Below are 24,918 nucleotides of genomic sequence, written 5' to 3'. Positions count from 1 at the left end.
GAGATTATCACTTATATCAATTCCTTGGGGGGTACACTGAGATGCTATGGCCATAGGCAGGTAGATGTCTGTAGCCTCCCTCTGCTCATACACTCTCTGGATCGTTCCTAAGCTTTTCTATGGCAGTTTGATATCCCACCACATCCCTTCGTGGTAGATTTGATTTATTAATTTGGAGTGATTATAAACCTAATGAGGGATCAGGAAATAGCATTTTGCTAGAGCGGTCAGTTCCTCCTACTGGAGTTTCAGAATCTAGAGCTATAAGACTGGCCGAGACTCCTGTGGCAAGAACTGCCTCCGACATAATCTTGGGCTACATTGTCACTGCCTGTCACTTCCAGGAAAAGTGTCTAGATAACACCCATCTGAGAAACTGCCTCTTGGAGCACAGGGACAGAACCAGAATGTGGCCACCCGCCTTGCTTACTGGCTGTCCAATCTCAGCTCATTGTTTTGCCTTCTGGAATCTTCTTCACCTCACATGTAAATGAATGGTCCCCAGACCTCAGCTGCTCCAGACTGGGAGATTAGGGGAAATAATATGTGTGATTTGCTCAGTTCGGCACCTGGTATGGGGCTTAGGCTCCTGTGGTTCTGGGAAGGGATTGCTTGGATTGTCCTGGCGGACAGCCAACAAGAATTAAATAGAAGCTAGGAGAAAATCTAGCCTCACGTGATCTCAGCTGAAATCCCTGCTGCTGCCTGCGTGGTGGCCTGGCTCTGCTCAGGGATTGCCTGATGTCTGGGCTCTGGTGTGTGCTATGGAAGGGATGGAAGGAAGGGTATGTCCTTATCCTTGCTTTGCAAGTGAGGAAGCTGATCTGAGGATGAAGGATGCACTCCCCTGGCCTAGGCCTGTGCATTCAGACACTCAGCCCCACCCTCTGATCCTTTGGTGCCGTGCCCTTCGTCTTGGCAGGGGCTACCTCATGCCTGAGGTGGCTCAGGAGGAAGATAATTGTTAGGGAGCTGAGGCAGGAGGACCCCAGGAGCCTCTTTCTCCAGTCCCAGCATACATTGAGAGGACATCTAGACTTTGGGGTGTAGCCTGTGACTTTCCTGCATGTTGGTACAGATCTGCCAGCTCTTGTCCATCTTTATTCGCCAGCTTGTGATGTGTGCCTCTCCTCAGGACAGGAAGAGACTGCCTGGGGACAGAGGGAAGGTTTACTTCCCTTCATGCTGTCTTGAGCCCAGGGTTACCACTGTGTAGAGTAACAAGATGAACAGCCCACTTGGCTAATGTGGCTGCCATCAAGGGACTTATAGGCAGGTGGAGGGGACTCCGGCAGCTCTCCTGGGTGCTGGAGAACAGCCGGGTTCATGTGTGGCTTGTTCAGTCAAGGTTTCAGCCTAATGGTTCTAAAAGATGAGGAAGTATTCTTCCCTTGCAGGATAAATCTCTGTTGCTGTGTTCTGTGTAGATACGAAACTGTAACTATAGTTTTAAAAGCCTACCCAAACCTCACCGGGGCCCATTTGCTAGCATTTAACACGCCCTTGGTCTCATTAAATGATGAAAGAAATGGGGTAGGGAACTTCCTGCCATATCAGTCAAGATGTGTGGTTCTGGATTGTCAGGTGACCTAGGTCCTAGGGACTGACACAGTCACACACACACACACACACACACACACACACACACACACACACACACACACCCACACCCCACCCCACCCCTCACACACTCTTTTCACCTGCCACAGGGCCATCAGGAAAGAGAAAATCTCTTCCTGGGGGGCAGGGGGCAGGTGGGTTGGTGGGCGGGCACGCGGACCACTTACTCCCAGGTCATTACACCTGGTTGCTGTGAGCCAGGGTGCTGTGCTGCCCTGTGTCCCAGAAAGCGGAGCTTGCCTTCCTCCCCATCACCCTTCCTGTCTCCTCAGTTACGTCTCCACTAGGACTGCTTTGCTGCCATCTTAGCGGCTTCTGAAAGTCTCCCTGAGGTGGCATGCCCACTGTCATACAGACAATCTTTTCACAGGGGGTCTGGGTCTTCACACTTGTCCATGTGGACATTTTCCTCAGACTTCTAGGAATGGGCTTTCTGAGACAGAGGGGATGGTGTGTGGGTTTTCAGCCTGTTCTTTAATTTGGCCTTCAGGCACTGGGCTTTTGCTATTCTTTTTTTGTTTAGTTTTTTGTGTGATAGGTCTCTCTACATAGCCCTGGGTGTTCTGGAACTCACTCTGTAGCTCAGGCTGGCCTTGAACTCACAGAGATCTACCTGCCTTTCGTGCTGGGATTAAAGATGTGTGGCACCATGGCCTGCTATGCTTTTGCGGTTCTTAAGATTACACTGTCGCCGGGGCGGTGGTGGCGCACACCTTTAATCCTAGCACACGGGAGGCAGAGCCAGGCGGATCTTTGTGAGTTGGAGACCAGCCTGGTCTACAGAGAGAGATCCAGCAAAGGCACAAAGCTACACAGAGAAACCCTGTCTCGAAAAACAAAACAAAACAAAAAATTACACTGTCAATTGTCTTTGCTCTGGCCCTCCCTCCCTCCCTCCCTCTCTTTTTTTCTGGGTATGTATCTGTGTGTATATCTGTGTTTGTGTCCTGGTATATGTGGAGGCCAGAAGTAGACATCAGCTATCTTCCTTGACCACACTCTACCTTGTTTTTGAGTTTGTATCTCACTGAACCTGGGGGTTGTCTAGTCAGCTAAGCTGACTGGCCAGTGAGCTGCGGGGATCTGCTTGTCTACCAAGCTCCTACCTATAGCCCTGGGGTTACACGTGTGTGCTGTTGTAATAGGGTCTGGGGATTTGAACTCAGGTTGGCATGCTTACGCAGCAGGCACTTTTCAGACCGAGCCATCCTCCTTTGCTGCTTAGTGCTATTATTTTTTCCTCCCTCTTTAGGTTTATTTCTTTTAAAAATTTATCTTATTTTTTAAAAATTTATTTATTTATTATGTATACAGTATTTTGTCTGCATGTATCCCTGCAGGCCAGAAGAGGCACCAGATCTCATTACAGATGGTTGTGAGCCACCATGTGGTTGCTGGGAATTGAACTCAGGACCTTTGGAAGAGCAAGCCGTGCTCTTAACCTCTGAGCCATCTCTGCAGCCCCTCCCTCCCCTTCAGATTGAAATGACTATAATGATATTGGAGCTTTCAGGGTCTGAGTCTCGCTTCCCAACAAGCCAGGTTTGCCCACCCACCTACCAATTAGACCAAGGAGTAATATGAAAAGTAGAGAAAGATTTATCCTTTGTGGCCACATGGGGAAGAGGAAGAAAGAGGTCCAGTGACCACTCCTGCCCCTCTAAAGTCCATCCATCTCCAGGGCCCTGACCTGAAGTTCAGGTTTAAATATCAAGTAAGAAGTTTGCATAACTGAGGTGTGGCTCCACCCATCACTGTCTTGGCCAGTCTCCCCTACACGCTAGCTTGACCAGTTGTTGGTTAGAACTATATGGATTCTCTTCACAAATGACAAGTTCTTCTCTGCCTGGCACTCACCAAGCTCAAGCTGTATAACCTAGCATGAAGAGTGGAGTTGGGCACAAAGTCCACCCATAGCTCTTGGTAATTGATAGCTGCTTGTAGATGTAACTGTCTTGTTCAATAAGAAACACAGAGCCAAATACAGAGTTAATAGCCAAGAGGTCAGAGCAATAGCTGAGAGCTGAAAACCTTACCCTTCACTGTTGCTCTGTCTTTCCTCTCCGTAAGAGGCCTACTTCCTGTGTCCTGTCTTTTTTATAGACTTTCTGTTCTGCCTTCTTATTGGTTGTAAACCCAACCACATGACCTCATCACTGCCTGTCTGTACAGACCTCCAGGTCTTCTGTGGTTGGTATTGAGATGGGCGTGTGTCACCATGCTGGCTGTATCCTTGAACACACAGAGCTCCACCTAGCTCTGCCTCTCAAATGCTGGGATTAAAGGCATGCAACCACCACAGCCCAGCTTCTGCTATAGCTTGCTCTGACCCCAAGGCAACTTTATTAACATACAAATAAAATCACGGGGTTGGGGATTTAGCTCAGTGGTAGAGTGTTTCCCTAGCAAGTGTAAGGCCCTGGGTTTGGTCCCCAGCTCTGGTTTAAAAAAAAACAAAACAACAAAAAACAAAGAAAGCCCCACACAAATAAAATCACATTTCAGTACAAATAAAATATCACCATAGCTGCTGGGGGGAGTGTGTGGTCTGTGGTAGGTTGGTCACCCTTCAGTGGAAGGTCACATATCCTAGAGTGACTGACTGTACTTGGTGGGTTAAAAACAAGAGAGTACATAAAATTGGGTGGGTAGGGATTGGGGATAGATCTGGGAGGAGTGTCTGTGTGAAAATGGGGTGTGTGTGAAAATGATCAAAATACACTGTATAAAATTATAAAAACAACTAATAAAAAAGAGGAAAGAGACTTATATTCCATTTTTTAAAAGTTAACTGAAAAGGTAACTTGTATGTATGTGATGATGTAACTGCAGGAATGAAGATGCTCAATACAGTTCTTTTTGTTGTTGTTGTCAGTTAATTATTTTATTGTATTTTATGTGCATTGGTGTTTTGCCTGCATGTGTATCCGTGTGAGGCTGTTGAATCTCCTGGAACTGGAGTTACAGATGGTTGTGAGCTGCCATGGGGGTGTTGGGAATTGAACCCAGGTCCTCTGGAAGAACAGCCAATGCTCTTAACCACTGAGCCATGCTGCTGGATGGCTCTGTATCTCTCAGAATGTTGCTGGAGATGTTAGGGTCAGAGCATGGACTCTGGCAGGCCTAGCAAGCTAGGCCTGGCTACTTGCCTGCAGTAGGTTCATAGTTCCTCAAATGTTAGTGCCACGAGGCACTATGGTTGTCTGGCTCATTCGTTGTCTTAGCCCTCCTCTGGGGTGCAATGCTGTCTGCTCTTCTGCCTTAACTGAATTGCTGCTGCTTCCCATTGCCCTAGTCCCCGGGAACAGTCACTAGGGAACTGGGTCGGGGAATACAGGCACCAGCCTGCCTCTTTCATCTGGGGCAGAGGCCATTGGTATGACCAATATCTTCCTTGGCTTAATTTACAGGTTTGGGTGGCCAGACTCAAGCGCCTGACTGAGGGACACGTGACACTCCTCTGGGTGCTTATTCAGAAAGCACCCATGTCCTCCCTCAGACTGCTTTTGGAATCAAACCCACAGAGAGACCCTACTGTCTGCCCCTACTTTGGGATCTATCTGTTAGAGGCCCAGATTGAGAGACCCGCTCTGTCTACTATATTGTGACCTCAGGGTTGGCTCTTCTGCCAGATCCCAGGACTCTCAGAGAGCATGGAGATATACATCAGGCCTTTGATCTGGGCCATTTGTCCCACTCAGCCTTGACTTAAGGCAAAACTTTTGATGTAGTGGATCCCATTTGAAGTCACAGCTGAAAACACACCACTTCTGGGCCGCCTGCAGGGAGGAAAGGCAAAAGAAACCCCAGGTACCCCGCACACCCTTTGGTGTGAGCAGAAGTCTGGTGTCAGCAGGAGAGAAACCTGGGTTTCCATGCCATGAAACTCCATGCCCTTGGGCATGTCACGGAACCTCTGTGTGACTCAGTGTCTTCATCTGCACCCCATGTGCTCAGTGCTTGTTAGGAACACAGTGTGTAGCTTCCCGTAAGCACCGCGTGGGTGACAGATGTCATTAGCAACCACAGAGAGCTGAGGGTGTGGCAGCACACACTTTGAGGATGTTAATACGAGCCAGTGCTAGTACCCTGGCGCTGCAGAATTCAAGTTCTGACCCGTGCTGAGTTCTGGTGACATGCTACAGCCAGAGGCTGGGGGTCTGATGTTGGTCATAATACAAACAGCAAGGAGAGGGAGATAACAGCTGACCTTTATGGAGCATGCGCGCCATACTCATCGGCAAAGCACCGTTAACGTGCGTGTGGAAGTGTGTTGCCTTAGTGTTCCTCTGAGGGGGATTTAAATCACCGCTTGTAACGAGCAGGGTCTGATCATGTAAGCAGCAGCTGTGTGCGCTGCAGGCCGGTGAGGTTTCTTTAGGCGCTTGAAGGTCCGAGAAGGGGGTAGCCACAGAGGCCAGTCCTTGTCCCTGTCTTAGTCCCATTCCAGCCTCAGTTTGTAACATTTGAACTTTGAAGTCAGGAACATTTCCCATCTAGGAAGCCATGGGTTTTGCTTAGCAGCCCTGTGTCTCCATGGCCCCATGCTGGGGGGCATGCTTTTCAGTGAAGAACCCCCAAGGGGCATCCACAGCATATGGGGATAGGGGAGAGTTGTTCTGGAGAAGCAAGGGAAGTCAGGGGTGGTCCTGTGGGTGTGGGTGAGATGAGAGACCTATGAATTCTTCCTGTTTGTTGCAAGATGAGTTGAGAACCACAGCCTTGGGCCGCATGTGGAGAGCATCCTCATTTTATGAATGCGGAAAACAAGCTCAGTATAGTCTAGGCTACCCCGAGATAATGAGGTTAGATGGGTTTAGTAGCCTTGCTCACATCTCTGGCTGGTTCCAGGTGCTGGTATCTGGGATGGAGGCATAGTGTCAGGACCTAGCTTGGGACTTTATCCGAGGTAGGACATGATGATGTTAAGTATTATTGTTGTGGAAGTCAGCGGTGACTCAAGGGCCACTGGGATTTGCCAACTTTGTCCCATATTCTACCAGCCCTCCCCGCCTCCCTCATGAGCCTCACTGCCTTTGTCAGTGAGGGAAACAGTGGCTCTTTGTTCCCTCTGAATTCAGAACCCTGGGTGTGCATGGAACCTTGTCCAGCACAGTGAGACTTGGAAGTGGAGCACCCATGGTCAGGCCTTTCATTGAGATGCCTTTAACACCCAGGGAGAGGGACAGATCACACCCCTTCCAAGGGGAGAACAGGAAGTCTCTGGGAATGTTCTGGGAGCCAGGCAGCCAGAGAAACAGAATGGTGAACACACATTGAGTTCTTTATCCGAGCCCTGCCCTCGCCCTATCTAGGAGACTGGACTTTGTGCCGTTTTCTGAAGTCTGCAGTCACTCTCTTGAATGTCCCCTCCTCTATGGTGGATTCTCTCCTAAGGGCCCTCTCCTTTGCAGCATCCCGTCTGTGGTGGTCTGGTTTCACTTTACTCACTGTTCAGGCCTCTATTGAGACCCATCTCTCAAGTGGGGAGAGACTGAGATTTCTGTGAGGTTCTTTCAGGACAACATCCCCTGAGATTGATGGTGGCTTCTCTAGCTACTTGAGGAAAAGCAGAAAGACCCACTTATACAACTCAGAGATGTTACTGCTAGGCCAGCTATGGTGGCACACACTTGTTACCCCGACATGCAGAAGGGAGAATCAGGAGGATGGCTGGCTGCAAGTTCAAGGCCAGCTTGAGCTATAAAGTAGAAAAGACTGCTGGGTGTGGTGGCTCTGGAGGAGCAACAGACAGATCTCTGTGAGTTCAAGGCCAGCCAGGGCTACATAGAGAAATCCTGGGGGGGAGGAGAGAGAGAGACAGAGAGAGAGAGAGACAGAGAGACAGAGAGAGAGAGACAGAGAGGGAATGAGAATATGCCATGGCAGGAGGTGGTGGCCATGCTGCAGAGTGGAACCACATCAGGCCTGATGTGTGTCCCCAAGTTGCTGTTCTTGTGAAAGGGCTTAACTGGCATAAAAATGCTTGGAAAATACACAAAGGAAGGTGGCTGGCTTCCAGACTCAACTGTTTACCTTTTGCAGGGCAGCCAGGAACACAGGGAGCTTATTTTCCAAACAGCCCCTGGTTGTCAGGTCTACAGGCCTCAGGCTGATGCCCACCTCCTTCCCTGATCCTCAGGGGATCCCTGGCTTTTCTCTGGCTGGTTCCTGCTCTTGCAAACTCCAGTGGCCCAAGAGTCACCCCTGACGTCTAAAGCAACAATACTTATCGTAACCATGCCCTACCAGTTTAGGCTCTGACATTATTTCCCCTTCCCTAGTACCTGGTCCAGGGAGGGTTGGAGATGTGGAGACCTGCATGGTAGTTCTGACTGGACTTGGGGAATGTGCCCGCTGTCATTTTTGGGACCCACTTCTTTTTTCATACTTATCATGATCTGAAAATATTGGCCTTCTGTTTGTGGTGCCTGCCATCGTGGAACCCAGGCATGGTTATAGCTCCTTGGGTGCCTCTTCTTGTTCTGGTAGCTACTTCACTTCCCTTCAAATCCTGTTGGGGTTGGATGAAAATGTAGTGTGGAATCAGCATATAGAGCCAGAGAGGCCCTTTCTGTTTCCTCGGGGGAAACTGAGGCTAGGGGCCAGCACTGGCATTTCTGCTGAGCCTCAGTCTGTTCCAGCTACACAACGTGGTTGGTCCTTTTTTTTCCTTCCTAGGTTCTCAGTGTTCTGGTCCTAGGAGGTAGGAAGGTCATCCCCATCCCCTCGCCTTGCTGTGAGGTCTCAGAAGACACCCAGGAGGCAGAGTCAGGGTCACCTTAAGTTTGAAACCAGCCAGACCATTTCAGATAATGGCAGATGACACTTGGGCTGCATCCTTTCCTCGCTCCAGTCTGGTGTCTTGGCTGTATTTGTTTTGTTTGGTACACAAGCTTGTCACCATGGGAGGGAAGCATAGTCCTTGATGATTTCTCATTGGGAGGTCTCTGGTACTTTTCTTCTTTAAATAGGGGTGACCTTTTAACATCTCTCCTGGCAGACAATAAAAAGTGGAATTAAGGACAGCAGGAGAGAGCTGGTGCATTCCAAAGGCTTTCAGAAAAAAGTTAAAAGAAGGGTGTATCTGCAACAGGTGTGAGCAGGGCCTGAGGGCTTGACAAGACACAATATGTATTATAACCAAGTGTGAAGAACTGCCACTGTCCATGGCCTGCTGGGACAGGGGAAACAAAATGTACCTGGAGCCACAGAGATGGCTGGTAGGCCATGCAGAATTCCTGGGACTGAAGGTGGTATGATGGCCAGGTGCAGGGACCAGAGTCCTGACCTGCCTTCCTTCTGGCCTTCCACCAGGACTCCTAGGGATGCTTCTGCCAGAGGACAGCAGCTGTGTGGTGGTGACTTTTGAGACTGTGACCACAGGGGACAGAGAGGACATGGGGCAGAGGATAAAGGGTGGGTGGGGATTTCAGATCAGTTGTCTTAGGTCTTCCTTAGTGGACCTCTCCCACCCAGATCCTAGGTACTTTTTTTTTTTTTAAAGTCCCTGCCTCCCTTGCTTTGTTTGTGGATATCCTTTCCCATAGTGGTTGGAAATAAAAGGAGACAGATAGTTAGCTTGCTGTCTCCTCAGAATGACTGTTTGTAGCTGTCTTGTGTCACAAATGACATAGGCACAGCCAGCCCTGAATCCTGGAGCTAGCTGCAGTTGAGGGTGGGAAGTGAGGCGGAGATGGCCTTCTCTGGCCTGGCTGAGGCTATGTGGGGGGTCAGCCAGGTGCTGGCGTCAACATGCCTCCAAGAGTCTAGCCTTGCAGGTGGTGGCGGCCGTATGCTGGCGGCAGACATCTGGCGCATCAGGAAGCCTGGTGTCAGGCTGCCTGGCTGTTGGCAGGTGCTCTTGGCTTGGGGTCAGGTGATGCTGACTATCAGCTGGCCACTCTGGCTCCCTTGAGGCTTGATCTTCCCAACCCTGTCTTCTTGAAAAAGCAAACACATTCCCCAGTGGAGCAGCGCACGCAGTGCTCAGCTGATCACAGGCGGCTCTGTACTCCTGCACCCCTCCTCTGTCAGTGACACACCCCAGTTTCTGGGTGGAATGCTAGCGCCTGGGTTCTCAAGGCAGCGACTCCTAGACTTGTCAAGAACATCACTCGGCCTAGGCCTTAGAGGGAAAGAATATGTGCTTAGATGGAGTTTTGACTGGGTGACTGGTCATTTTTCTCAATCCCTCCAACTTCTGGTTCTCCTAGATGGTTGGGCAGTTGAGGTATGTTCAATAAATGCTTTCTCCATACAGCTAGTGTGTGGCATCCCCTGCTCATAAGTTTTCTGCCTTTGGGAGATCTACATGTAAACATGGAGTCTATCCTCAACTACCAAGAATGATGAGTAGTGGGGCCCTTGGGCTCTTAATCTGTCCGTTCAGCCCCTTCCTGTCTGGGGTGCTACCAAGGCTCCAGGGTCCCAGATGTGGGCTTAGGTACTGAAGTTCTTCTTATGTGTTCCCACCTTGCAGCTGAACCTCAGCCGGCCAATTGAGGAGCAGGGCCCCCTGGACGTCATCATCCACAAGCTGACTGATGTCATCCTCGAGGCTGATCAGAATGACAGCCAGTCTCTGGAATTGGTGCACAGATTCCAAGTGAGTGAGGGTGGTGATGTCTGGCTATGGGGTCTGTGGGGGTTGGGGGAGGGCCAGGTTGGCTGTACAGCTTAGAGCTGTGGCCTCTGGAGAAATGGCTTTGCCACTGGCAAGCTGTGGTTTCCTGAGCAAGTGCTCAGCTGCAGGCCAGACCTCAGGCTTACGTGTAACCCAGGCTTGATGTCCTGCTTGTGGTCAGAGTGCTGCTGAGCCCAGGTAAGGTTTCTGTGTCTTCGGGGCTGGTGTGCTCAGCACTGGCTGCTGATTCTGCTTTTGCCCCAGGATGGGATGCCTCTGTTGCACCTGGGGTCAAGGTAAAAGTCCCTTGAAAGCCTTTGAACCATGCCCTGCGTTTGTGGAAAGCCCCTGTATTGTTTAATTTGATATTGTGTATGCCTTGCTTGACAGTTTTCATGGGCCTGAGGGATGTTCCCTGCTTGGTCCTGACCCCTGGGTGATCTGCCTGTCACCTTAGGGTTTTCATGTGGCGTGACAACTGCCGCTGTTGCCATTGCTGACTTGCCCCATGTGTCCTCTTTTGTGGACAGACACGATTCTTTTCTCTGGCAGGCAGCTCGGGGGTCATGAAACAAAGTCATATTATCAGCGGAAATGCAGCTGAAATGGTGGCTGTTCCCGGGCCTCCCCGGGGCACGGGTGCTTGAACCAGCACTTTCCATCTGCTGTAATTGGAGGTTGGAGATCCTCTCCTCTGCCAGGACAAAGGGACTCTTGTCACACAGCAGCCATCCTGCTGACAGTGTTCCTCTCTGCCACGTGTTCAGGGTTGGTGGCCTCGGCCCCCTGAGCATCGAATGGCTCTCACCCACTTCCTGGAGACCTCATGCTGTGGAATGTCTTTTCCCACCAGCTGCAGCTACTCCTTGCCTCCCGCATGCGTTTTCTAGGGGTGGCCGCGTTGGGGTAGGGATTGTCCCCGAGGGCCTCTTTATAAAGCCCCTCTCATTTGCTGAGCTTGGTCTTCTCATAGGCTGAGGCTGTGGCCATGGTCTCCCCTCCGCCTGTGGGGCCCCCCGTTTTCTTGTTTGTAAAATGAGCACTTGCAGGGAGGGGCAGCCGGGCAGTGATGGAAAGTGCGTCCAGGCTCAGTCCTGGTGGGTGCTCGCTGCTGGAATGTGTTGTGCTTACTCCCTGGGTGTCTGCTGTGTGGTGGTTCTTCAAGCCCTTCTCAGGAGTGAGGCAAGGCAGGAAAGTTTGCCCTGACCGTCCCTCACTCCATGGCCTGGACTTAGCCCCCAAAGCAGCCAACCTGAGCCTAGTTCATCTCTGTATCCCTCAGGGCAGGTCTCATCAGCCTTGTTTTATAACCAGGAAACAAGGCACAGAGGCGTGTGGGGTGTGGCAGAGGCAGGGCTCAATATTGACTTCCGGAAGCCTCTGCTTATTCCCTGTGGGTGGCTCTTGCACCACTTCTCAGTGGTCAGGTATTCACATGCTTTCACCACCATCCTCTCAGTACTGTGGGCACTTGGTGAAGCAGCCGCCATCTTCGTTCCTCACTCATGCCTCCTGTCGTTTAGGAGGACCCTAAGGGTCGCATTCCCAAGCCCACAGCTCTTCAGGCAATGGTTCTCTGGGGAGACATCAGAGCATGGGTAGTTGTGTAGACCCTTGAGGCAGAAATGTCTCCAGGCCCACAGAGGACGGTGCTGGTACCTTGCAGGGACCCTGCCAGGCCTTGTCTGGGAATACTAGACCAGGTATAAAGAGGGCAGTGATGACCCCAGCAGAAGGTATTTATTCAGAGTCGTTCTGTGTGGGCTCTGGTCTGAAGTACCTTCTATTATGTTACTTGGACCAACATGTAACGGGACTGCCTCAAGGTGAGGAAGCGGGTACAGGCTGGGTAGTGTACTAGATACATTTCTGTTGCTGTGATAAAGCATCATGACCACAGTGACTTATAGAAGAGTTTATTTTGCTTACGGTTCCAGAGGGAGAGTCCATAGCGCTTGGTGTTTATTTAACATGTATACAATGTGCTGTCATCATGTATGCCTGCATGCCAGAAGAGAGAGAGTGCCACATCTTGTTACAGATGGTTCTGAGCCACCATGTGGTTGCTGGGAATTGAACTCAGGACTTCTGGAAGAGCAGCCAGCGCTCTTAACCTCTGAGCCATCTCTCCAGCCCAGCATTTCATTCTTAAAGCTCCTCCCCACCCCCAGCAACATACTTCCTCCATCAAGACTGCACCACCTAAACCTCCCCAGTGACACCGACTGGGGACCAAGTATTTACAGGCCTGAGACCACAGGGGACACTTCTCATTCAAACCTCCACAGGTGTCTCTGCAGGTAGAAAGTGATCAAGTGCCCTTGGAATCACTGCTGGCAATCTTCTTCCCCCTTCCCTGACACTTCTCCAGCGTCACGTGAGAGGGAGGACTCCAGTGTGTAAACACACAGAAGGTGGGGCCTCCAAATCCATGGGCCATGTGACCCCAATGGTATAAATTTGTTATCATTAAGATGGCACCTTCTGGGGCTCGAGAGGTGGTTCCAAGATTAAGAGCACTGGCTGCTCTTCCAGAGGACCCAAGTTCATCCCAGAACAAACATAGTTATATAGCTTTTAACTATCTGTGAACCTTGTTCTAGGGAATACAAAGCGCTCTTCTGGCCTCCACGGACACCAGGCCCATCAGACAATATATGCAGGCAAAATAGCCATATACATGATGATGACGATGATAAAGTTCTTTAAAATAAATAATAATAATAATAATAATAATGAGGAGGAGGAGGAGGAAGAGGAGGTGCCTTCTTCCTAGAGCAAATGTGGCCTGAGAGCCACTGCCACACCCTTGTTCACACCCATCAGTACCGTTTTTCTGTAAAGGCATGGCCTGGTCAGTAGTTAGCTCACTGTCCCCGTAGGGGTAACCCTGACCCGTCCCTCTTCTCCGGACACACTAGAGCCCTCAGCCTAGGGCAGGTACCACAGCTGCTGTAGGTGTAGGTGTAGGTGTTCTGGGGAACACATGCTTGTGGGGTGTCTCAGAGAGAGGGTCTTGGCTGGGTCTTTGAGTCTGCCATCTGCAGAGCACACACATCGCTGGCCCCTAGCCTGGGATGGTAACCTTCAGCGAGGTATTTCTGGGGAAAATCCGCAGCAGGCAGTTTCGGCAAGAAGCCAGATACATGATGAAGACCAGGACGTGTCTTCTGGGGAAGAGACCAACTCTTTTGAGAAAGAGCATCAGGGTGCATTCCTCAGAGGCCCCGGGAGGTAAGCAGGAGTGTATGTAGTCAGGGGACAATGACACCAGCCTAGGACAGATTGAGGGACTCAGGATGAAGGCTAGGGATTAGATCTCTTGGGGCATGGCACTTGGGGCTATCAGCGCTGACATGGTCATCTCTCCCTGAGAGGTGCAAGGTCAGAAGCCGAGCCACATGGACCTGGGCTTTGATACCTTGACCTTGATCATGCTGTGACTGCACCTTAAGTGTTTTATGCACAGCAGAGCAAAGTGAAGGGGCTCTGCCAAAAGGGCCCCATCTGTATTCAGGTCCCCAGGGGAGATTGTAGGATCCTATGTGGGAAAAGATGAGTTTGGGAGATGTTCCTGATGGCCCTAGAGCCTAATACTCGGTGGATGCTTCCTGAGCCCCTGGTCCTCACGGAAGGAAGGTTTGGAACTACAGCCAGCTTCTTCCTTGTGTCCAGGTAGGCAGGTGGGAGGATGTGGGCCTGGTGCTTATTGCAGGTCATGCAAGCTGGTTGTCATGGAAACCACTCCCAATCAGTTTTCCTTTTGGATTAGCCTCGCAATGGAGGATCACGGGGATGAGTCAGTTGTTTTTCTGTTTCAAGGGTCGTGTGGAGCCTGCAGTCTGGCGCCTTTGCCCACTCCTGAGACTTTGTTATCAGTGCACAGACATGGGCAAAGGTCCCCGAGGGCCCTGCCTCCTAGGCCAGTGGCAGTGGGTGTGACTGGTACAGAGGGACCCTGGGGCCCCTAGGCTTCTCCTTAAGCAAGTAAGAGCAACCCTCTGTCTCGCCACTTTCCGTGCCACCTGGCTGCAAGGGAAGGAACCGGTGGCCTCTGGACTCCAGAATCTGCCCAGGTAGTTTGCCGGTTGTCACCCACCAGGCACGCGGCTCTTCCAGGGGTAGTCTCTGATAAGGTTAAAGGGAAGCTTGAATTCAAACTGATGTTTTCTCCCCATCATTTGTGTATGAGCATGCGTTCGTGTGTATGAGTTCATGTGTGTGAATTTTGGCCTGGAACTTGCCAAGTAGGCTAGACTGCCTGGTTAGCAAGCTCTAGGGATCTGCCTCCCCAACACTGAGATTTTAAGTGTATGCTGCCATGCTTGGCTGGCTCTCTCTGTTTCTCTCTGTCTCTGTCTCTCTTGTTCTCTCTCTCTCTTGCTCGCTCTTGAGATTGAACTCAGGTTCTCATCCATTGTAAGGTGAGCACCCAACTCCCCAGCCCTTCCTCTCCATATTGATCATCTGGAAGGAGGTCAGTTGTCTCTAGTATTCCTGGACATTGTTGTTACTTGTTTTTTCAAGACAAGGTCTCATTATATAGCTCTGGCTGTCCTGGAATTCACTATGTAGACCAGGCTGGCCTTAAACTCAGAGAGATCCACCAGTGTCTGCCTACTAAATGCTGGGATTAAAGGCAGGGATTAAGGCACTTTGCCTGGCTCTGAACACGTGTTCCTGGTCACACTAGCCCTCCAGAGCAGCTACTCAGGCCTGACTCTTGCCCACCCTTTGTACAGGCGTTTCCTGCAGCCAGGATCCCCTTCCTGAGGATCACCTTCCTTCCAATAGTAGATTCCGCTCTTGTCCCAAGCCCTTCCCTCCCCACACCTTGGCCTTTGCTTCCCACTCAGCATCAGTTGTTGACCCTCCCGGGGCCACCTGCTCCCATGACCTTTGTTCTCACCGCTACCCTCTGCACCTGGCACATTTCAAATATGCCCGTGTTTTGACAATGTGTTAGGACTGTGGGGAGGATCTAGCCTGGTGCTGAATGGACCCTATAGATCAGTGGTGGGTGGAGTACTTAGCTCTGGTGGATGGCTAGGAACAGGGAAGAAGGAGGCAGCAAGGAGGCTTAGGGGGTAGGTGCTCCTGCCTGACCTGTATGGAGGAATGTGCCCCAGAGCCAGCAGGCTGGAGAGTAGGGCAGCAGGGCCACAGCTCAAGAGAGTTTGGGTTCCAGGCTGTGGAACTTAGACTTTCTCATGCAGAAAGATCAGAGAGTAAGATGATGGTAATAATAAGGTCAGATTAATTGGCAGAGAGGCCCTGTTCAGGAGTGCTAGGTAAACTTGGAACAGGCAGGACACCAGGTAGTCACCAGAGCTTGGATATTGGGGCTGAAGACAGACTATGTATGCTGGAGGCCCAGCAGGGCTCCATGCTCAGCCCCAAGTGTGCTATAGTCCAGTGTTTCCTCCCTCAGCCACCAGGACAAGACAAAAGCTGCACCACTGGCTACATCCTGTGGGTCTTCAGGATGTAGTTTTGAGGCAAGAACGTTTTGATCATCCCAAGGATTCGGGAAGCAAATTTATATCCACTCCCCCCCCCACTCCACCCCACCTCACCCCATGTATTGTTTCCTTCGCTCTCCATCAGGTACCAAGAGCTGTTTAGTTGCTGTAGGAGCCCCGAGGCAACAGACAAGAAGCAGGTGGATCTGGACTCAGGCAGGGGGTACAGCTTGCTTCTGATATGGTGGAGTTGCCAACCTCTGGTGGCTGGCAGAGAGCGTGGTGTTCAAGGCTCCCCTGCCAGCTGGCCAAGTCTCCCTTGGGTATTTGGGACCTCAGATGCTGGAGCAGGCCCTGATGACTGATTGTGTCAGGGAGTTGAAAAGGTGGAAGAACTCAGGCCTGATCTCAGTAGGTTCTCCCTGCAGGCAAGGGATTGAGCTCAGCTCAGGACTCATTTCCCTTTAAAAATTAAAATCACCCATAAGGTTTTTGTTAGCATTAGACAAATTAATATGTGCTTATTGCTTGAAACAGTGCCTGCCCTGGAATGAGTGCTGTGTTTTGCTGGCTGTGTGTGTGTGTGTGTGTGTGTGTGTGTGTGTGTGTGTAGGCATCAGTCACTTTCCCTGTTGGTGTCTGGTGTATAGCAGCACATGCAGACCCTGTGGCACCTTGGAGCACTCCGCCATGCTTCTGGGAACACTGTTACCACACTGACAGTAGCCTTTTGCTCCCAGCCTTAGCTGTGGCCCCAGCCGACTTATGACTTCTCTATTGTGACTGGACTCAACGAGGCAGCGATTATGAAACTGTCCCTTAGTGGGAGGCATGCCTGTGAGGGGACCTTGGAAATGGGGCCTTGCTTAGCCTAAGAGGCAGGGTCAGGGAGAGGAGGTGGTCAGAGGGACTTGGCTGTTGTTCCTGGCTCTGCCCCTCACTAGTCAGCCCATGTGGATCCCAGCCATCCTGCCTGCCACACGGGAACATGTTGGATGGTACTTAACGACAGTGACCTTGGGATCAACCCTGTCTAGTTCCTAAGTGGGGCTGACACCTCCCAAGCCATAGCTTAACCTACCCTCAGGTACAGATGTAGTAGCACCATAAGCATGGAGTTAAACCCAACAGCCTTCAGTGCTGAGCATGAGCAGCCACCAGCAGAGGGTCTGTGTCTTGCTGGAGGATGGAGGGGAAGGCTAAAGGCTAGGGACAAAGGTCTCCTTGTTCTTGGCCTTCCAGCCCCATTAGGAAGCCAGCATCTAAACCCACAAGAAGTTGTGTAACGGTCTTAAGTTGAGATGCTGTTGGCTTGTATGTGGCCTCTGGGGTCAGTCAGAGCACTGGGCCCAGCAAAGACCGTGTATTGTCACAGCAGCTCTACTGCAGAGGCTGCCCTGGCCTAGTCACGTACCATGTGGACACACTGCCTGGGGCCTGGCTCGTCTCTCTCTAGCTCTTCCTCATCTCAGTCATTGAGATAATAGAATTAATTATGCATTTTGCAGGCAAGAAAATCGAAGAAGTTGTCACCTGCCCAGGACAGCAGGGTTTGGAAAGCAGCAGGTTAGGGTTGTAGCTTATATTCTTTTCACATGTGCCTGAGGGCCTTACTTCAGACAGTAGCCAGTGGACACCTCTTCCCTTTCCCTCAGCTGGCTGGAGGGTCAGTGGCTCAGTGGCTTGGATTGTTTCTGACCCAGCGGGTGCCATGCACTGATGAAACACAGGCTGGCAGAAGCCAAGGGATTCAAACTGAGTCCATCCCAGTCCCAGAGCAGCAGACTCAGTACTGGGGTGACCATGAGGCCAACTTCAATGACTGCAAGTCTGGGTCACAAGGCCAGTCCTCCCGTGGTGGAGATGGCCACACAATCTGCCCATTGTTTATTTAGGCTGAGCCAAGGCATAGGGACTGGGCATTGCCCTCTCTGCCGAGGGAGGGAACACCATTGAATGCCTTTGGTTGGTAGCAGGCACTCCCCGCTACTCACCCCCAGTCCCTGTCCCCTGCCTACTGCGGGAAGAAGACCTAAGCACTTCTACCCAACTGCCCAGGACCGGAGTCCTGACATGTAATGTTTTACCTCAAGGTTTGGTACATGCTGAACTTTAGAAATGTGTTTATTATAGAACCTAAGGGTACACACCTATACCCTCAGCACGTGTGAGGTAGAGGCAGAGGAACCAGTTCAAGGTCATTTTTAATGACATAGTGACTTTGTGGCCAGATAGGATATATGAACTGTCTCAAGTCCAACGAACAAGAAAACAAATAAACAAATAAAAACCCAAAAAACGTTTCTTAGTATGTTTTCTGTTACAGGGGTTACACACCCGTAACCATAATACTTAGGGGACTAAAGGAGGAAGACTGTGAGATGCTGCCTCAAAAATAATCCAACAACACCAAGAAATATTTTCTAGAGTCCGTAAGAAGAGCTTTTGTACCCATTATCTTACAGTGTCTCAGCTGCGGTACCATTGGCATCTGGAACTGGGTAATTCTTTGTTGTTGGGGCCTGTTCTATGCCAGCCAGGATGTTTAGTGACCTGTTTGGTCTATACCTGCTAGATACAGTAGTACCCTCAAACATTCCCTGTTGTGAGGACCAGCTATGCCTCCGGATACTGCTTGCCGTCTTTATGTCTAGATGTGTATCTGTGCTTTTTTTGGGCAGTGCCCACAAGGCCAGAAGTGGGTGTTGGATTCCCTGGAGCTGGAGTTGCCGGTGATTGTGAGCCTCCTGGCATGGCTGCTGGGAACTGTATTTGGGTCCTCTGCAAGCTCTTAACAGCCATCTCCGGCTCCCACTGTGATCCCCCCCCCCCCCCAGACAGGGTTTCTCTGTATAACAGTCCTGGCTGTCCTGGAACTCGCTCTGTAGACCAGGCTGGCCTTGAACTCACAGAGATCCTTCTGCCTCTGCTTCCCAAGTACTGGGATTAAAGGCATGTGATTGTGGTTTTGGCACTAGGTCATTTTTAATGACATAATGACTTTGTGGCGAGATAGGATATATGAACTGTCTCAAGTCCAATGAACAAGAAAACAAACAAACAAACAAAAACCCCAAAACGTTTCTTAGTATGTTTTCTGTTACAGGGGTTACACACCTGTAACCCTAATACTCAGGGGACTAAAGGAGGAAGATTGTGAGATGCTAGGAGATCTAGAAGAGGGTTTTGGCAACTCTGAAAGCTTGGGGTCAGGAAAGCTAGTGCTGTTTGTGGGTATGAATACCAAAGCCCCAAAGGGGTCTGTTCTCTGGGCTTGGGGATGGGTTCTGTTGGCTTCTTTTCATGACCATACTCGGGGCAGAGTGGTGCCTGTCTCCATGCTCCTTGCTTATGTAGGGATTCTATATGCTGATTTGTGTCTGTACCACCCATGTGGGCTACAGTTGTAAAGCTAAGGTGGCTGGCTTCCTTTGACCTCATGTAAACGAATCATGTTAAGCCCAGGAAGTGTGAAGCTAGTCCTCTTGGAATAGACAGAAGGAAGAATAAGGTGGTCATCCTTTGAGGCCCCTCCCTGCATGTCTGTGTGGACGGTATCTACATCCCCAGACTCGGCCCTCCAGCCCCAGGTCTGCCCTCTACCCCATTGTCAATCTCCACTGATTTGTGTATCAGTCGGTCATCAAATGACTGCTAGAGTCATTCATTCATTCAGCAAATTGGGTACTTGCTGTGTGCCAGGACTCAAAAAAAAAAAAAAAAACAAAACACATTCCAGAAACCACAATAAATTAGATAGACCAGGTAGATACAGCACATGCGTCATGGACTGAGCCCAAATGTGTGCCTGTGTGTGCGCATGTGTGTGTTCAGGCATGATGCGGACAAAGCATGTTGATAGAAGAGAAAGGAACATGGCTCCAGTTAGGGTAAGGACCAGGAGGAAGCAGGACCAGGCCCGTGATGACAGGGAGTCTCTGAAGACAAGTGATGATGTTTTGCAGGCCCTCTTTCTGATGACCTCGAGTTGACCACCAAGTGCCGTTTTCATCTTTACAGGCTGCCCCAGGGGAGGAGAGAGCCCACTGTCCACCCCCCACACGTGCTGCCTGTGGCAGAGATTGGTGACATGAGTAGGTGTACACCTCTGAGCTTGCCCAAAGTGTGTGGCACTGGGTCCATTGTCTGCAGCACCACATGCCAGGTTAGAGCGTCTGGTAACAAGAGCGCCCCCTGTTCTCGCCCGGCCGGAGCCTGTTGGAAACTAGAAGGCTGGAAGGCTGCATGTGCAGGCCAGGAGCTCAGTGTCCTCTCCCGAGTGACCCCTGGCCTTCCCAGAGTTCAGTAGCACCACTGCAGACTGACGGAGCTCCCGAGACCTGTTTTTCTCTGCAAGTTCAAGGCCGGGAGCCTGTGGCCACCAGGAACTCAGAGGTGATCTTGCAGGCCACTCTGTTCTCTTGATGGCTGTATGTAGATGTAATTCTGAACAGTCTTATTAAATAAGAAACACAGAGCCAAATGCAGTTAAAAGCCCAGAGATCAGAGAGCAGTAGCCTAGAGCTAAGAACACCTTCTTACCACCTGCCGTCCTTCCCCTGAGAAAGAGACTTACTTCCTGTGTGTATTTTTTATTGATTTTCTGTTCTGCCTTCTCATTGGTTCTAAACCCAACCACATGACTTCCTGGTCACTGCCTGTCTATACAGACCTCCAGGTCTTCTAGGGTTGGTATTGAGATTATAGGCGTGTGCCTCCAAGCTGGCTATGTCCTTGAACACACAGACTCTACCTGCCATGTGATGGATTAAAGGTGTGTGCTACCACTGCCAGACTTTGGCTAAATGGCTTGCTATTAGCTCTGACACCACCCCCCCCCTGCAACTTTATTAACATACAAATAAAATCACATTTCAGCACAAATAAAATATCACCATAGCTGTACACTGAATGTCCTTAACTGGTCTGCCAGAAGGCCAACCACTTGTCCTCTCCAATAAACACTTTACACTATGGCCGAAGACTTCATCCTCACATGGTGTTGGCATCCCGAGGCCAGGTTTCCCTTTCTGCAGAACCAAACTGTTTCTTTGCAGCATGATTTCCTCCACCCCCCTGGAGTCCCGCTGTCTTCCCTCCATGTGGTCTCCTTTTACCTCAGTATGTTTCCATTACTGCCCTGCCCAGCTCTATGTTAGTCCTATGCCTCAGAATCCTGCACAGGCCCCTTGCTCTGTGCCATGGAAATCTTCCTCATAATCACCCATCTGGACTGTCACTCACTAATGCAGTCTCCCAAGGGCACCTGTCTTCATTTGTTAGACTTAATCCAGGGCTGGGAACCTTGGCATAGTTACTACTTCCTTCCTGAGAAGACGGGCTGGACTAAGGGATCTTCCTTGCTTCTCCATCTACAGGACTCCCACACTGGGAGAGAAGAGGTAGCCTCCTTGTGTATCTTTTTCCTGTGGGCGTTATCTGCCTCATGCTGCCATGTGGAGTATTTTAGTTTGTACAGCCATAGCCCCATTGCAGCACACTAGAAAGGCTTCCTAGGAATGAGCTAGATGGTTCTGGCCCAGATGCAACTGAGCTGTCCTTCTTGGAGCCAGGTTTTCTTGTGCCATTTTTCTTTGCCTGGTATCAGAATCAGGATCTCATGTGCTCTGAGCCCTGGTTTCTTTGTTAGAGGGACTAACAGGACCTCCTTGATAGGGTGGGTGTGAGAGAAGCATGCCTATGACCTGTGTGTAATAAGTATATTAGTAGTAATTCACCCTGGATGTGAGTCCAGGTCCATCATGGTACCAATGCTTTGGTGACAAGAAGACTCCTGGCTGTCACCCAGCATGGGAGGAGTGCATGAGAAGGCCAGCCTTTGTGACTCTCAGAGGAACTAAGAGGAGGAAGATGACGCCGAGAGGGCCCAAGGTCACCTCCTTTTCATAAAGGCTCCCATGAGAATAGTCAACAGCTCTGTGGCAGTCAGTTCAGCTCCTGCTGTCCCTTTGGAAGCACACACCTCCCGATTCCTAGGAGCCCATGGTTAGGACCAGTGGTTAGGACCTAGAGGTCCAAGATGCCCAGTGTATTTCCTCCCAGAGCCAAATGAAGTCCTGTCTGCTAGCCCCTGCTGGATTGAGCACACAGGTGGGTATCATCTACAGGCAGTGTCTCTGGGAGAACTTGAAGTGGGATTGTGCGCATATGTGTCCTGGGGAGCCTGAGACCTTTTGAGGCAACTCCCCAGTACAGAGCTAGTGATCATGAGGATATTCAGGGTAGGGACAGGGTGAGCACAGAGGTTTGCTGAGTCCCATGTTGCAAAATGTAGAACATTCTTTTTGTCTGTTTCTACCCACACTCTATGCATTGATTGTCACTGGACCCCAACAGCTCCCTAGGGACACTATCCAAAGCTTTGGTCACATCATGGGACCACAGACTTGATTCTAGAGCCTTTCTTCCAGACATGGAAGATGTGACATCTTCTCCAGTTTCCAACTCTCGCTGTGTTAAACACAGTACACAAAAGCAGCGTTTATTTCAGCTTACAATTACATCCATCATCAAGGGAAGCTGAGGCAGGAACTATGGAGGAGTGCTGCTTCCTGACTTGTTTTCCATGGCTTCCTTTCTTCCATAGCCCGGGGCTCGCCTGCCCAGGCATAACACCGTTCATGGTGGGATGGGCCCTCTTACATCAGATAGCAGTCAAGATGTGACGTTGCTTCCTCAGGCCAGTTTGGTGGGAGCAATTTCTCAAGTGAGAATTCCTTCTACCCAAGTATGTCTAGGTTTGTATTGGGTTGGCAAAAACTAGCTATCACACACAGTCAGGATCTGAATTTGGAGTTTCAAATGGCACTTTCTGTTGGAGAGTAAAGCCCGGCTCCTGCCAGGGGACTGCAGAGATATAGTACAGTTGGCCTCCCCCAGTCTTCTGATTTGTCTCAGACTGCAGTGAAAACTGTCTACCCCGCCCCCCCCCCCCGACAACCCCCCCCTCAGAGCCCCTAATGGCATTATCCTGCGGTCCCGGATCAGCCTGTGCTCTGGTGGGCACCTTGTTTGCCTCCTTATCCCTTCTCACAGTGGAACTTTCTGCCTCCTCTTGACGCTGCTGGGCCCAGGCTGTCCATTTCTGTTCACTTCAGGATCTCACTCTGGTCCCTCTTGGCAGGCCAGCTCTCCGAGGGAATGGGTGTTTACCATTTGCCATGGAGATGGTTCGTGTCTTTCTTCCAGCAATTTGTTCGGCAATTCTAAGAGACTTGTGGAAAATGCATGCAGCCCTCCATACAATAGATGAGCTGAAAAGCTTGGAGGAAAACGTACTTGTGATCGCAGGGAAGCTGGAAAAAGCCTTCGCCCTGCTCCCGTCTGCAGAGAGATGGGCTCGCCTGGGCAGAGATTCTTCTGTGTGCACCTCCGCTTTCATTCCAGTTTCAAGCGTGCTGGCCCCTGCTTGTCAGATTGTTTCCCTCTCTAGTTTCATGTGGCTTCTTTCTCTTGTGATTTTGGCTTAAGTTCCTGCCTTGATGATACTGGGTTCTATTTAAAGGTCTCTGTCCCAGTGCAGGAACATGGGACTGTATGAGCTTTGTTGGAGCCTAGGGGGAAGAAATGTATGTTCGTGTTTAGGTGGCTTCAGTTGCTGGGTGGGGAGTGTCTAGGACAGCAAGTCCATGTGGCCCTAATGTCACCTGCAGTGCTACCAGCAAACAGCTGGCTCTCTCTCCAGGGAAGCCCCATGTGGCCTTGAAACTCTGCTCCTTGGCTTTCTCTTCCCAATAAACTCCTGGAACTTAAGGCCACATGTACAAGAACCTTCAGGGTCATTTGCAGTGTGTCTTGAGAGACTCCGAGAAGCCCAGTCAGTAGCTGGCTGCCTTGGTCCCTGTCACATGTTCTTCCTGGCACACCAGGCTACTTCTGAAACAGGCTGCTTCTGGAAGCAGTAGAGTGGGAAGGGGTTGGAGGGGCTGGAACTTTCTTTTTAGTTTTTCAAGATGGGGTTTCTCTGTGTAGCTTTGGCTATCCTGGAACTCACTCTGTAGACCAGGCTGACCTTGAACTCAGAGATCTGGCTGCCTCTGCCTACCAGGTGCTGAGGGGCTGACTGGGACTTTCAGAGCTGGCTAAGACCATGGAGTTGGGAACCAGGTGTTGGGGTTCCTCTTCACTGGTGTATCTGGTGCACCTGCAAGACACCCAGCACTGGCATTTTTTAAAATATATTTATTTATTAAAATATTTTTCATTTTATATACCAACCCCAGTTCCCCCTTCCCTCTCCTTCTCCTGCCTCCTCACCTCCCTCCCGCTCTACCCCCATCCACTCCTCAGAGTAGGTAAGGCCTCCCATGGTAGTCAACAAAGTCTGGCATACCAAGTTGAAGGGGAGCCTAGCCCCTCTCCATTGTATCAAGGCTGAGCAAGGTATCCCACCACAGGGAATGGGCTCCAAAAAGCCAGTTCATGCACCTGGGATAAGTCCTGGTCCTGCTGCCAGGGACTCCACAAACAGATCAAGCCACACAACTGTCACCCACATTCAGCAGGCCTAGTTCGGCCTCATGCAGGTTCCCGTGCGGTCAGTCCAGAGGCCGCAACACTGGCATTTGTAGAATCACGTTTTGTAAGTCTGTGAGTGGGATGAGGAGGAGGGGAACTAGTGAATGGTGGGCTTATGTGTCAGCACGCTTTGATGAAGGAAAGGCCACCAGCAGGGGTGCTTGCCCATGAAAAGCCTTCATGGGAGAAGCAGGGCTCAGGAACAGCTCTCAGGTAAGCTGAGACTAGAAGAGAGTGGTAGTGGGCCCAGCGGTGTGGCCCAATGGCCATTCTTCGTAGATCTGCATGGTAGCTATAGAAGCAGCCACGGGGCAAAGGGACTCAGTCTCAGGAATGGAATCTACTAGAGTTGGTGCCAACATAGAGGCCTCCCAGGTGGCACACATCCAAGGGAGAGAGGGAGATTTAAGCATTCAAGGGAGAGGACAGAAAGGAAGTTCTGTGTGAGTTCATGGGAAGGACCATTTGAGACAAAGTGAGTATGAATCTGGCTTTTGCCTCAAATGCTCTCAAAGTGATACTCGGAACAAAAATAGGTTCTCTTAAAAAGCATCAATGGTTCTTTCTTTGTGTTGATAAAGCTTACTAGAGAAGCAGCATTGTGGGTATTCTGCCCTTGTGACCTTTGCTAACCTCAGCCTGGTGTGTGGGCCAGAGTGGGGCTGGCCTCAA

General features: G+C 50.6%; 1 protein-coding gene across 2 annotated transcripts in view; it reads left to right on the top strand.

Moving 5' to 3' along the window:
• Itpk1 (inositol-tetrakisphosphate 1-kinase) overlaps positions 1–24,918 on the top strand; it is a 141,042-nt gene that overhangs the window by 75,106 nt on the left and 41,018 nt on the right. For both annotated transcript variants that reach the window (XM_036205994.1, XM_036205995.1), the window contains exon 3: positions 10,103–10,228. In XM_036205994.1, the coding sequence (XP_036061887.1) occupies positions 10,103–10,228 (126 nt within the window). The remainder of the gene's footprint in view (positions 1–10,102; positions 10,229–24,918) is intronic.

This window comes from Onychomys torridus, chromosome 14 (assembly GCF_903995425.1).
Source record: "Onychomys torridus chromosome 14, mOncTor1.1, whole genome shotgun sequence".
Classification (NCBI taxonomy): Eukaryota; Metazoa; Chordata; class Mammalia; order Rodentia; family Cricetidae; genus Onychomys; species Onychomys torridus.
Note: the sequence above shows the minus strand (reverse complement) of the source record. Positions and strands in the feature narration are given on the sequence as shown.